Below are 14,690 nucleotides of genomic sequence, written 5' to 3' on the forward strand. Positions count from 1 at the left end.
CACCCCCACCTCTCTTTCTCTCTCTCTCCCTTCACCCCCCATCTCTCCCCCCCTCTCCCCCCCTCCCCCCCCCTCTCCCCCTCTCCCCCTCTCCTCCTCTCTCCCTTCACCCCCCCACCTCTCTCTCCCTTCACCCCCCCACCTCTCTCTCCCTTCACCCCCCCACCTCTCTCTCCCTTCACCCCCCCCCACCTCTCTCTCCTTCACCCCCCCACCTCTCTCTCTCTCTCTCTTTCCCCCCCCCCTTCCCCCCACCTATCTCTCCCTCCTGCCCCCTCCCCCAAAACCTTCCATTTCAGGTAAAAGCTTGGTGCTGGAGCATCCAGAGTTTTAAACCCCTCCATTGTTAGGAACATTCTTTAATTCTGAGAGGGAAGGGGTGGTGGAGATAGATACTTTATAGTCAGTGACCATTAATGCAGCGGCTCTGTACTGTCTCCATGTTCCACACTATTCCTAGATCACAACCAACTCCTAAAGATCTCATCTTCAGCTGATTCGTTAATAATCTTCCCTCCACCAGAAGTGAGGATTTTGTTGATTATCTAAATTCAGATGCAATTCTGAAATTAGGATAAAGATTTGCTGGAGAACACTGGCATCTGTGGAGGGAAGTAACGTTTACAGTTCTCAGTGAAGCCGTATTGGGTTTTAACTTTACGGTTGTTTATCTGCCCAGATGCTGATGAACCTAAGTTTTTCCTAAATTTTATTTATTTCAGGTTTCCAGTATTGTTTAAATTTTATCTTGTCGTGAATCCATTTAGACACAGATTAAGATCTGGATAATATCCAGGCTTGGATTGCTAAGGGGCAAGTAACACTGACGCCACAGAAATGACAGGCTGTGACCATCTTCAATGAGAGGGAATGTAACTACTGGAGTCACCATGACTGAATCCCTCACTGTCAAAAACCTAGAGGTTATCAATTTCCAGAAACCTAAAACTAGACAAGTAAATATTGTAGCTGCAAAAACCAGTTGGAGGCTGGGAATCCTACAGCAAGTAACTCCCCTCCTGACTTCCCAAAGCCTATCCACCATCTACAAGACACAAGTCAAAATTGTGATGGAATACTCCCCATTTGCCTGGATGAGTGCAGCGCCAGAAGTTCAACAGCGTCCAGTTCAAAAGGGGCCAGCTTGGTTGACATTACATCGACGACAACCACCAAAATTTTCTCCCTCAAACACCTTCACAACTGTGAACCATCCACAAGATATGCTGCAGTAATTCCCATTAACAGTATCTTCTAAACCTATGATGCCTACCATCAAGAAGGACAACATACTGCCACTTGCAAGTTTCCTTCTAGCCACTCACCATCCTGATTTCCCTCTCTCCTTCACCCCCACCTCTCTTTCTCTCTCTCTCCCTTCACCCCCCATCTCTCTCTCCCTCTCCTCCTCTCTCTCCCTCTCCTCCTCTCTCCCCCCATCTCTCTCTCTCTCTCTCTCTCTCCCTTCAACCCCCCACCTCTCTCTCCCTTCAGCCCCCCCCCACCTCTCTCTCCCTTCAGCACCCCCCCCACCTCTCTCTCCCTTCAGCACCCCCCCACCTCTCTCTCCCTTCAGCCCCCCCCCCCACCTCTCTCTCCCTTCAGCCCCCCCCCGCCCCCCCCCCCCACCCTCTCTCTCCCTTCACCTGTTGCTGTGCCAAAATCTGGAATCCCATCCTAACAGCAGGGCAACAGTTTAAGAATGCAGCCTACCATAATCTTCTCCTAGGGTAGTAAATGTCACACTTGCCAGTGATACCCATACCCTGTGAAACAAGTTTAATAAACACTACAGAGTCCAAACTGTCATTTTCCAACTGCAGCATATAAAAAGCCTTGTACAAGGTGAGCATTCTGGTGTAAGGGCTGTTGACTGGATCTTTGATAAAACTGAGCAGACAGGATTTAAAATAGGTTGGATACTATTTGTTCAATGGAAACAACGGAACAGCAGGGACAACTATTAACCAGGCACTGACAGACTTCGATTAATGCAAAATATTCACTGTTGAGAATGTGCTTGAGAACATATTTGAGAGAGGTTAAACAAGATTGAGGCTGCTATGACTCATTGCTGTGTCTAGTTTGGGATTTACAAGTCTTCAAAATGACTTCAGTAGAGGACAAAGTTACACTAGTGCTGAAGGTATGCCACTTATTACAGCAAAGAAAACTACCGCTAATGCTAGGAAAATTAAGTGCAGTTTTTAGTCTATATACTTTAATCTACACTACCATTACTTGACTAATCCAGTCCAGGTAATTAATCTACTGTCATTATTGTCTTGCATGGATGCCCAGTTCTGAGTTGTCATATTTGCTGAGTACAGTAAACAAAGATGGTGGATGTCATCGAGTCTTAGAGATGTACAGCATGAACAGACCCTTTGGTTCAACCCGTCCATGCCGACCAGATATTCCAACCTATCTAGTCTCACCCGCCAGCACCCAGCCCATATCCTTCCAAACCTTTCCTATTCATATACCCATCCAAATGCCTCTTGAATGTTGTAATTGTACCAGCCTCCACCACTTCCTCTGGCAGCTTATTCTATACACGTACCACCCTCTGTGTGAAAAAGTTGCCCCTTAGGTCTCTCTCTCACCCTAAACCTATGGCCTCTAGTTCTGGACTCCCCGACCCCAGGGAAAAGACTTTGTCTATTTACCCTATCCATGCCCCTCATAATTTTGTAAACCTCTATAAGTCACCCCTCAGCCTCCGACGCTCCAGGGAAAACAGCCCCAGCCTGTTCAGCCTCTCCCTATAGTGAAGATCAGACATCCTTTTGTGAGTAGTTTGATTAGTTATTTCTAATCAACTTGTTCAGAGAAGTCATTATACACCTTTTTGGAACAGGTGAGACTTGGTCCCCCCATTTCAGAGGTAGAGAAACTACCATTGTACCACAATAGTCCTTGTGAATAGTTCTGAGGAAGGGTCACTTGACTTGGAACATGAACTCTGCTTTCTCACTCCATAGATACTGCCAGACCTGCTGAGCTTTTCCAGCAATAACTGTTTTTGTTTCAGTCTTGATGAATAATTTGATTGTAATCAATGATTTGGAAGGCTATGTATCAGCAACAAATTGGTTAACACTTACAACTTCAGAACCTCCACCTGTCCTCTGAGGGATCAATGATTTGTTCACTAATGGAGACAATGGAGGATCAGATGCTTAGGTGAGCTGAAGCTGTAAAATGTCATGGGCCCTGACTGTGTGGCATTTGCATATTCTCCCCATGTTTGTGTGGGTTTCCTCCAGGTGATCCTTTTTCCTCCCATAGTCCAAAGATGTGCAGGTTAGGTGGATTAGCCATGCTAACATGGCCAAAGTGTTCAGGGATGCGCAGTTTGGTGGGAGTAGCCATGGGGAATGCAGGGATAGGATTGAGGATGAATTTGGGTGTGATGCACTTCAGAGAGTTGGTGTGGACTTGTTGGGCTGAATGGCCTGTTCCACACTGTAGGGATTTTGAGGACTAATGCCATTCTTGAAACGAAGGGCCATATGAGTGTTTGGACAATTCTCTTTATTGTTGCTATAAGTCTTCATGCATATTGCGGAACTGAAATTGGGCCCATTATAGATAGAGGCAAAGAGTATTTAGTAAAAGGTAGGAAAATGACACATATGTTATTTGGGTTTGGTGTCATAGGAGTTGCAGGAAAATCTGCCAGAAGTATTAGGTGACCAAAGGACTTATGAAACTGAGGAAATTAAATAATGGAATAAGCTCAAGGAGCTGAATTGTCTACTTCTGATATTTCTCGAGTTCTAGTTCCTGTGTAAATAAAAGATGTATTATTATTATTATAATGTGGTCGTGCTTGAAAAGAAACTGGATTGAAGTTTCACATGAGCTTCATTCCAGTCTGTGAAAAGGTTCGCTAGACAGAAATGGTAGATGTGGTAATCTTTCAAAATTCTAAAATTCTAGAAATGTTTGAGTACTGCAAAGTGACTGAATAAAACACCACTTTATCCATAGGTGATGGGGTGTTGGATACATTAATGAAATGAAGAACTATTGATGTGATGATACACCTCTGGAGCAGGTGGGATTTGAACCCAGGCCTCCTGCAGAGGATTATAGAGCCATTTGTTTAACTCTTTGTTCGGTGAAAATGTTAGATTCTATTGTAAATGATGCAGTAAATCCACGTTTATAAAATAGTAAATTTGGGCAGAGTTTGTATGTATTTATGAAAGGACAATCAAGTCTGACAAATTCGTTGGGTTGTTTATTATAAATTACTTATGACATTGATTAAAAACAAATGATTGTGATGCATTGGATTCTCAGGCCTTTGGTAAGGTTCTACATTGGAATTTAATAATCAAAATTAAAGCTTGAGAGTGGAGAAATATAGCATGGACAGAGAATTGGTAATAAGCAGAAAACAGTGGAAGTAAACAGGATCAATTTTGGCTTTAACCTGGGGTACTGTAAGGATCCATGTGAGGTTCACCACTGTACAGACAAGATCAGGTGCAAACACAAGATCTGAGGAGGGTGTAAGGGGATGTCAAGGAGACACCAGGTGATGTGAACAAATGTTGTTTGGAATATTGCGAAGTATTCACTCCTGGTAGAAAGGAAACAGGCAGAATATTTCTTAAATGGTGAGCAGTTGGGAAGTGTGAGTATCTGTCCATGAAAAACTAACATTCAGGTACAGCAGGGTATTAGGAAGTTAAATATTATGCTGCCTTCATTTTACAAGGGGATTTGAGTGCAAGAATGAAGTTGTAAAGGGTCTTGGTGAGACCTAACTTGGAGTATTGTGTATAGTTTTGGTCCCCTTGTGATGCCAAGGTATACAAAGCTATGGACCAAGTGCTGGGAAGTGAGATGAGAATAGGTAAATGGTGGTTTTTGACTGGTCCATCAAGTCTGCACCAAAGAAGTCTACAGCGTGGAAAAAGGCTTTATGACGAGAACTTAACAAAGGAAGGTTTTACACGGAGATAGTTAATGGGATACACCCAGATTAAATGTTGGGATTGTCGTACAAAAAGGAACTGTCGTTGTATTCTCAACTTTCAAACAATGATGAGGGTATCATTGAAACTTGCAGAATTGTTACAGGGCATGAGAGGGAAGAATAGATAAGAGGTTTCCCAGCTGGTGAGTTTAAAACCAGGGAACGTCGTCTGAGGATAGGGGGTCAATATTTAAGACTGATATGAGGAGGAATTTCTTCTCTCGAGGTTGGTGAAATTTTTGAATTCTCTGTCACAGAGGGCTTTGGATATTGAGAAAGTCATTGAGAAAGTTCAACACAATCGATAGGTCCGTGGGGCCTACGGGATATGGAGATAGTGTGGGTATATGGGAGATAATTAGCCATGATCTAACTGAAAAGTGAGCGAACAATCACAGCGGGCCGAATGGCCTTTTGTTCCTGGCGGGCGGATCTGGGATTCCTATGTGGAACTGCAGAATGAGGCGTTGTTGTAATTTTGAAGCTGTCTCCAGGAGAAGGCTCAATAACCGGATCCTAAATACATTGTTTTTACTGAACAGTTCCTCATTTGCATGTTTATTCAGCTCTGTAAAACTAGCACAGCTCATTACTTTAACATGTTGCTGTGACACCTCTCTCTCTCTCTCTCTCTCTGTCTGTCTGGCTCAGGAGCCCCTGAGACAGGAACTGACCCAATTCATTTTTAATCACAGTTTTTCAACAGGTTCCTATTAAAATGTCCCATGCCTCACGGTCAGTGTCCCCCCACTCCCCAAAGGCCAGTGAGGCTGCTGTTCGGGCTCCCTACACACACACACACACACACACTCTTTTGCTCCCTCCCTTTGCCTGTCCCCGGTGGAGGGGCGGAGTGGCCTCCGGGTGATTTGCATATTGGAGCTGATTTCCATGTTGGAGCTGGAGGCGGCCTGGCCGTGTCCGAGCAAAGGAGAGCTCATTTGAATTTCAAATCAGGCATCATTTCCAGCTGCTGTCTTTCTGCAGAATTCCATCTTGTACAAACAGTTTAGGTTCGTGTACTTTCACATCTCAGGCTTCATCACTGCCTCTTCGGGCAATGGATTGTTTGGCTGAGGGAGGAAACTGCTGCTAAATGAATGCAGAGGCAGTTTAATGGTATTGGGAAGAGGCCTATAGTGTAAGCAGGCCTCTGGGTTCCCAACTCCATCCTGCTAAAGGCCAGTGTGTGAATACTGGGTTTGTTTGTTCTCAATATGTAAAGACTGTTTACAGAACCAAAGTATGTATGTGACTATGTATGTGTTTAAGATGTTCTATGAGTAGGTATATTTTTGAAATAAAAAAGAACAGAAACAGAGCTTATCAGAGGCATCTTCTACAGGTGGTCAAAGATGACCATGTAGATGATAGCCACCATCACACTGATGTACAGACACGCAGCAAGTGCCACCAGGTGATTGAGTTTTCCCAGACCCTGGGATTATGGAGGAAAGCAGAAAGGAGCTCTCTTCCCAAATGTATGTGTGCGATATCCTGTCAAAGGCCGCCATCTGGTCCAGACTGATAAGGAAGGTATCCACCCCCTGTACTGCATGTAGGCGATCCTATCCCTGAGGAGCGTGAGACTCTCAGCGATCTTCCTGCATGGTACAGTATGGGTTTGGTCGGGGTGAATCACCGATCCCAGAGCAGACCTGACCTGGTTGGCAATGACCTTTGACAGGATTTTGTAATCTGCATTAACAGTGAGATTGGTTGCCAATTTATAATTTCCTCCTTCTCTTCCCCCTTCTGCTTGTAGATGAGAGTGATGATACGTTTCCTCATGGATTCACACATGGTACCACTCATGTGCATGTGGGATGTGCTGTCTGAAATGGGCTTTGGGGAGGGAATCTGCAATTGGATCCCACTGTTTTACACCACCGTCATTAGCACAGTCTTAATCAGTGGGTGGGAATCCGAAACCTTCCTGATCAGATCTGGATTCAGGTAGGGCTGCCCACTCTCTCCTGTTTTATTGTGTTTGCTGAGACCATCAGGAAGGATGTAATCCTGAGAGGGGTGACCATTCCTGGAAGCATTGGCCTACACGGGCCTCCCTGTACATGGATGATGTTGTCATTTTCTGCTCTGTTCCACTGTCAGTGCACAAATTCGTGTGCATCTGTGACCAGTTTGAACGAACCACAGGGCCCAAGGTAAATCGAGGCAAGAGTGAGGCCATACTCTTTGGGAACCGAGCTGACCAATCCTTCATTCCCTTCACTGTAAGGACAGGCCAGCTGACAGTGCTGGGAATATAGTTTGAAGTGGGTGGGGCATGCACAGCATCTTGGGAGGAGTAATCGCCAAGGTGAGGCAGAAACTGGTCTTTTAGGAGCCTCGTTCCCTCCCCCTCTATTGTGGGTAAAAACCTGGTGATCAGGAATGAGGCACTCTCTCTGTTGTACATGGTGAAGGTCTGGCCCATTCCCGAAAACTGAACTGTTTCAGTCACCTAAGCCACCTTCCATTTCATCTAGAGACCTAAGATAGGTCAAGTCTGCAGGGACACAATGTACAAAATTCAGGATAATGAAGGGAAGCACATACCTAACGTCCCCCTCATCCTGATGGCCACCTTTGTGTGTGGCTGCATCAAACTGTGTGTACACTCTCGATACACAAACACCAAGTGTAACTACGTACTGAGGCTCTATCCAACCCTGGTGTTGCAAGGGCTGGGCCTGGCCTCGCTGCCATCAAATCTCCAAGTAGTTGGACTGTTCCGTATTACTGTCCTTTGTGGAGATCGTTCCAAAGAGACACCCCTTTGACCACGAGTCCATCAGGAAGTGGTCAGCACCTAGCGTCCTCAAGACCCTGTGGGAAAAGGACAGGGTGGATCCTGTCGGATGGTTTCCTGAGCAGATTGTCAGTCATTCGGCAAAACACCTCATCACCAGAACTTTCCACCAAGCACCAAGACATTGCATGGCTGGTGGTGAGAGAGGCATGATGTACGCCTGGTGGGTCTGTACCACCACATACTGCCCTTGGAGTGGCTGGGGGAGGGGGTAGTCACACTCACACATCTTCAGCTGGTATGTGCCTTTGCAAAGGAAGTCTGGAGAGAGATGCATGGTTTGTGTCGAGGTTCATCCTGAGCAGCTCTGTGTCCCAGAACCCTGCTCTGTGGTCTGTTCCTTGGGACGCTCACTGAGACAAACAGGGACTGTGCCTGGAGGACCATCAACTAACTCTGTGAAAGCTCGGGGCAGCTGATGCCCCAGGACAGTGGGGAATGACCACCCTCTAAGGTCTTGCAGCCATGATATTCCAAGGTGCAATCACCCCCACTCTCACACCTAATAGCCTATATTGGAATGTAAATATTTTCTGGTCATGTGTACTAAATGTTTATGTTGTGCATTGGGATTGAAGCGACTAAAGAATGTAAAACACTCAACTGAGAAATGTCACATTCAAGAAGATTTGAATGAAAAATCTGGCTGAAATTATTTGCACAAGGAATTGGAAATAAGCTCAGCGTGGGGCTGGTGGGGTGAGAAGCTGGGGTAGATTTTGAGGAGGGGTTGTTAAGATGTGGAAATGAAAAGACCAGACTTGGCTCTTGTGTCATTTTGTGAATGATATCTGGAGAAGAGAGCTGAATAAGATCATTGGTCACAGCACAGGAGAAGGACGTTAGTGTAGAAACTCTGTAAGCGATAGGATTAGCAGATAGATCAAGAAAACAACAGTCATCCTAATACTGATGCCTGGGGTACCCCAATATATACCTTTATTAAGTCTGAAAAATAATCATTGGCCACTCCAGTTTCCTGCCAGTTGTTTGTATCTGTTCTGCTCCTCTCCCTTTTACTGCTTGAAGATTCTTTACTGCCAAACCTGAGTGGCAAAGTATCCAATGTATTTTGGAAGTGAATTCGGCATATTTCCTGCAAAAATCCTCTCCACTCATCCAAAACTAAAATACTTAAACGTGTTTGACCTAAATCCATGCTGTCTACCCTCCATTAACTCCTGTTTGTCTAATCGACTGTTAAATAAAATGATTTTCTCTTAAAATCACAGCTTTCAAAACTTTTTCTTAAACTTGCTGGCCTATAATAGTTTTTTTTCCTTCTATCCTTTATCTGAACAAGAGTGTAATTTTCAGCACTGTCCTATTTCTATAGAGAGTTGGAAAATATGATCTATCTCTTGTTTTTCCGTGTCTTGGCTTGTATCTGATCTTGTTCAGATGACTTGCCAACTTTTGTACGCCTTTAAAATACTGTGGCTTTAAGAGGCGCATTTGTACTTTTTTGTGAAGAAAGATTGGGACAGAGGTAGAAAGTAGTTTGCTCCAAAGCCAATAAAGTAAATGGCTTGTGAGGCCTTGGGTTTTTAAAAATAATGTTGGAACAATAGAAGCAGCCTGTATGGGTGGGCTCAAGCTCCCACAGACCCAGGACCTTTTTTTTTGTTTTACAGTTATAACAGTTGCTGGGGTCTTGTAGCTGGATGTAGAGGCTGTTATTCCTCTCTCTATTCCAGCTAAAATCTGGGGTTCTCTACCTGTTGCTAGAAGTGCATGTGAGATAATCTCTTTTTCTGAATTTGCCTTTGCCAAGGATATGTTTTGTGGGATGTTACTATATTGGAACAGTTACCATTTAGTAGTTAAATTTTCCAATCGCGTTAAGTTATTCCAATTTCTCCTCTCTCTATTTTGTTGACTTTTAACAATAGTATACAAGTAAAGTGTGTTTTGCATCAAGGCTGGTAGTTTGACCAATCAAATTGCAATGCCTGGCACTTACCTTCTTTAAAATAGGCAATTTTCTTAATGGTTTGAGAGGGTTTGGTCTGGTCCATTACGTAGCCAGCTGCCTTTCTTATAGGTCTGTTTATCCTAACCAGTTTCTCAGATTCTTCATTCTTAGGATGATCTAATTTCTTGGTTAAGATATAAATCACGAACTGAATCATGTCCCAGCGTCCATGTGCAAATCCCTTTTCAGGGCCCTAATTAACCCTACTCCTTTATACTATTTAGATATCTAATAAGAGAACACTTGGATTTCCTTTCGTTAGCTGCCAATCTCTCTGTATTTACTCTTTGTTCCTCATTGCGTTTTCATTGCCATCATCTTTGAACTTTCTATATTCAGCTAAAATCTCTTGTAGTTTATCAATATGATGTCTATCATGTGCACTAATTTTGTTTCGTCTAATTCTGTTTTTCATATTCTCTGATTCCAATTTACCTGGGCCAGATATGTCCATATCCTCTGAAACTATATAGTTTTTGAATCTGTCTGCAATTTAAAAAGAAAATTGTTTCCTTCCCTCACCCATGAATTGATGGCCGACATTAAACACCGAGGTGTGTGATTTCAGCTCCAACCAAGACTCTGTGTGGAGTTTGCACATTCTCCCGGTGTCTGCGTGGGTATCTTTCGGGTGCTCCAGTTTTCTCCACAATCCGAAGACGTGCAGGTTAGGTGGATTGACAGTGCTAAATTGCACATAGTGTTCAGGGATGTGTAGATTAAGTGCATTAGTCAGGGGTAAATATAGGATAATAGGGGAGGAGAATGGGTCTGGATGGGTTACTATTCAGAGGATCAGTTGGACTTGTTGGGCTGAAGGGCCTGATTCCATAGGGATTCTATGAACTAAATCATTTTTATCATCAGCATTCTTCCGTTACCTTTAGTAGTTATTTATTTCCTTCCCTAGCTTTCCTAAACATCTCATATCATGAAATATTTAGGACCTAGTCCTGCTTGTTGAGCCAGGCTTTTGTTATTGACACAACAAACCGTTTCCACATGGCCACCTCCAGCTGAATAGCCACTTTGTTTACCACACTACATGCAATCACCAACATACATAATAATCATCATTCAGATATTATCCACTACCACCACCTTCTCTGCCTGGCCAAGCTTGTTCTCACTCTGATCAGCTTCCCTTTCAACTCCTGCCACTTCCTTTGGTCAACAGTGTGGCCATAGGTAACCGCATGGCTCCAAGTTAGGGCTGTCTCGTTGTGGGGTTATGTGGAACATTCCTTGTTCCACTCTTACTCTGGATCCCACCCACAACTTTCTCCGGTATATTGATGAAATCATCAGTGCTCCTTCCCTTTCTTGTCTGGAATTGGCAATATTTATCTAATTTGCTTCCAATTTCCACCCTGCTCTCTCCTTCACCTGGTCCATCTCTGACTCCTCCCTTCCCTCCCTCGACATCTGTTTCCATTTCTGGGGTTAGGCTGACTGCCAATATCCACTACAAACGCATTGACTCCCACAGCTACCCTGACTATACATCTTCACATACTGCTTCCTGTAAAGACTCAATTCCATTCTCCCAGTTCCTCTGTCTCCATTGCATCTGTTCTGATGATGCCAACTTCGACAAAGGGGCCTCCGAAATGTCCACCTTCCTCAACCGAGAATTCCCTAGCATTGTGGTTGACAGGGCCTTCAGATGTATCCAACCCATCTCCAATATTTTGGCCCTCACCCTCGTTCTTCCCTCACTCAACAGCAATAGGGTCCCCCTTGTCCTCACCTACCATTCCACCAGCATCCAAATCCAGAGGATTATTTGCTGGCATTTCTGCCATCTCCAACAGGATGTCACCACCATATAGACATTCCCTTCCCCTCGCTTGTCAGGTTTCCTTCTGGGACACCCTGGTGCACTCTTCCTTCACTTCCAAAACTCCCCACAGCTCTTTGACACCTATCCTCCATCTGCAGAAGATGTAACACCTGTCCCTGTGTTTCCTGCCTCCTCACTATTGAAAGGGCCAACACACCTTTCAGGTGAAGCACTTCACACAGTCTGGTCAACTGCATTCGCTGCTCACAATGAGGTCTCCTGTACACTGGGAAAACAAAACACAGACTGGGTGACCACTTCACAGGGCACCTATTTTCTGTCTGCAAAAAAGACCCTGAGCTTCTAGTTGCCTGCCACTTCAACATCCCGCCCTGTTCCCTGGCCAACATCTCTGTCTCAGGCTCACTGCAGTGCTCCAGTGAAGCACAGCACCTCACTTTCCGCTTGGGAACTGTGCAGCCTTTAGGACACCATGTCGAGTTCAACAATTTTAAAGCTTGAGGCACTTTCTCCCATGTCCTTGCCCCTAACCCTACACACTATGCCTTGTCATCACATGGACTAGTACCCCCCACACCCATTGTCAGCTACTGAATATCCCTATTAGCAGGTATACATTCTCCCAGGCGGACCTTGACCCACTCCTTTGACCAACTGTTTTTGTCTTTGGGCTCTGTTTGCACCTATCGCTTTTACTCCTAACCGCCCCCACCCCCCAATAAAAAGCATTACTTTCCTTGTCACCATCCCTTCTGTTAAAGGGTCACTGGATCTGAAACATTAACTCTGATTTCTCTTCACTGATGTTGTCAGATTGCTGAATTTTTCCTTTGGTTTTTCGTTCTGGCATAATTGCGCAACCTCTTATTGACTCCAGCGAATGCCTTGCTCACTCTAAATATGGTGCAATCAATTTTTGACCTTTTCTGCACCACTTCTCCTTTTCTAATATAACTCTGGCTCCTGTGTCACAGCATCTGTCATCCACCCCCTTGCCCCACCTGCCCCCAACATTGCTAATAGCATCAAGTGTTTTGTATGAGTATTGAGTGATTGGCTTGCTGTTAAGAATAGAGGTCAAAGCGCTAAATGTCTGAAAAGGATGAATGTACAGGGATGTTGGGGAGGGTGGTGATGTAACACTACCTCTCCTGAAGTGTGCCAGCGTGGGCGCAGTGAGTTGAATACTTTCCTGAACTGTAATTGTTCTGATTCCGTGACTCTTAAATGGGTCCTACCCAGGTGTGTGGAGTGAATGTGGAATAACTGTACGTCCAATGCTATGAGATGCCAAATTCCCTCCACACACTCTGCCCATACATTAGTAGTTTGGACTACAGCTCATACTCTGTATTTATACCTTCCTTTTTCTCTGTCAGGTATTGAACGAAACGGCCTGGATTTCACTCGACAGGTGAGTGGATGTGCAGTCTGAGGTTATTTAGCAACATCTTGACAAAATGTTTTTTCAAACCTTTGGAATAAAAAAAAACACTAAATACCAAACAAAGTGCAAACAATGGGCTATTCAAAATACAACTGGATATCAATCATATTGTACGTTTCAGATCAGGTTTATTATTCTGTTAACACAGGGAGTGTTGGTATTGCAGTCTATTCCTTCCAAATTCTGCTTAATAACTGACATTTGGAGCAATGATAGAAGGAGGCTTACTGTCTCTGTAACAGAAACATAGTGCTGGAGAAACTCAGCAAGTCTGGCAGCATTGATAGAACTTTTTGACAAAGGGTCAGTGGACTCGGTGGTTTTATTTCTGCCACAGCTGCTGTGTTTCTCTCAGCTATTTCTGTTTTTGTTTCTGATTTCCAACATTGGCAGTTAGTTATGTTTTATTTTGCTCTATTTGACCTGGGCTGCACATGCTGTGGGAGTGTTTGATAGGGACAGTGCAAATTTTAAGTGAAATCTTGTCTCCTGCCATGGGGTAATATGGTTAATGGTTAATGTGGTGAATGGCCTGGTGGGGTGGAGCTAATACCCGTGGAGTGAGTACAACAAGGTATCTGTTATGCATTGAAATTCATCAAAAATAAGTCTGTGCCTTTGGAGAATGGGTATTCTTATAGATTCTATAGAGTCTCCTTGTACTGTTAGCAGTTAATTCAGATGATCCTAGTTAGAAGCAGAGTGACATTTTGAGATGTTTAGTTAGCTGAAGTCCCTTTGCTCCTAAAGGGAGGATCTTTCTATAGTTTGGATTTTTAGGCCATTTTGGTGCTCTTTACCTTTTATTTTCAGAGTGGTTTGCTCTAGTGATCTCAAACGACTGTGGTTGGGCTCAGGAAATGAGCACCTGGAGCAGCTATAATTTGCATACAGAGAGAAGGTGGGGTCCAAATTTACCCAGTTGAACCAGTTTGCTTCCGGGCCTGTGACTACACAGCCAGTTGACATTTAACACATGCTGCATTTGGTCTCAGGCTGAGAAATTCCTCCTGAAACTAGTATCTTAATTTTGTAATTACCTCAAGTCAGTTTTATCTTCATAAACTTTGAGTTTTAGGACAATAGATTTAAAAATGTGATTGATGAGTAGTGGCCAAAATTTATGGAGATGATCTTGTTTTATTTCGCAAAAGATGTATTCCGTTAAGAAAGAGAGCTTTGAATAAGAAGAATGAACCATCTGTGGTTAGCTAAAGAAGTTAGATAGTAATCAAATTGTTTTTATTTCAACGTTGTGAAGATTCTAAATAATCTAGATGATTGGGAACATTTTTGAAATCCAATAAAGAATAAGTTTAAAAACAGATGTATTTAGAGTAAACTAGCGAGAAATAGGATGAGCAAATGCTTTGAATGAATATAAAGGTAGATAGTAGCTAAATGTTTGTCTCTTAAAGAATAAAATGGGGAGTGTTGTATTAGGAAAGGGGTATTTTGCATCTGTCATCATTTTAAAAGATGCTAAAAGCATTTCAGTAACATTAGAAAATCCAGGGGTTTGTGGAATTATCATTAGAGGGCGAAACAGTACCAGGAATATTGGTAGGATTAAAGGCTATTAAGTCTCTTTACCATGATGGTCTCTGGGACTTAAAAGAAGAGGCTACAGAGATAGTGAATGCATTGGTGGTAATTCTC

At 43.7% G+C, this 14,690-nt stretch overlaps 1 protein-coding gene across 1 annotated transcript in view; it reads left to right on the forward strand.

Annotated features, from left to right (window-relative positions):
• Window positions 1-14,690, forward strand: part of LOC140494273 (POU domain, class 2, transcription factor 3-like) — a 41,510-nt gene that overhangs the window by 4,196 nt on the left and 22,624 nt on the right. The window contains exon 2 of the mRNA XM_072593543.1: window positions 12,964-12,998. Within this exon, the coding sequence (XP_072449644.1) occupies window positions 12,964-12,998 (35 nt within the window). The remainder of the gene's footprint in view (window positions 1-12,963; window positions 12,999-14,690) is intronic.

The sequence above is a fragment of the Chiloscyllium punctatum genome, chromosome 23 (genome assembly GCF_047496795.1).
Source record: "Chiloscyllium punctatum isolate Juve2018m chromosome 23, sChiPun1.3, whole genome shotgun sequence".
Taxonomy (NCBI): Eukaryota; Metazoa; Chordata; class Chondrichthyes; order Orectolobiformes; family Hemiscylliidae; genus Chiloscyllium; species Chiloscyllium punctatum.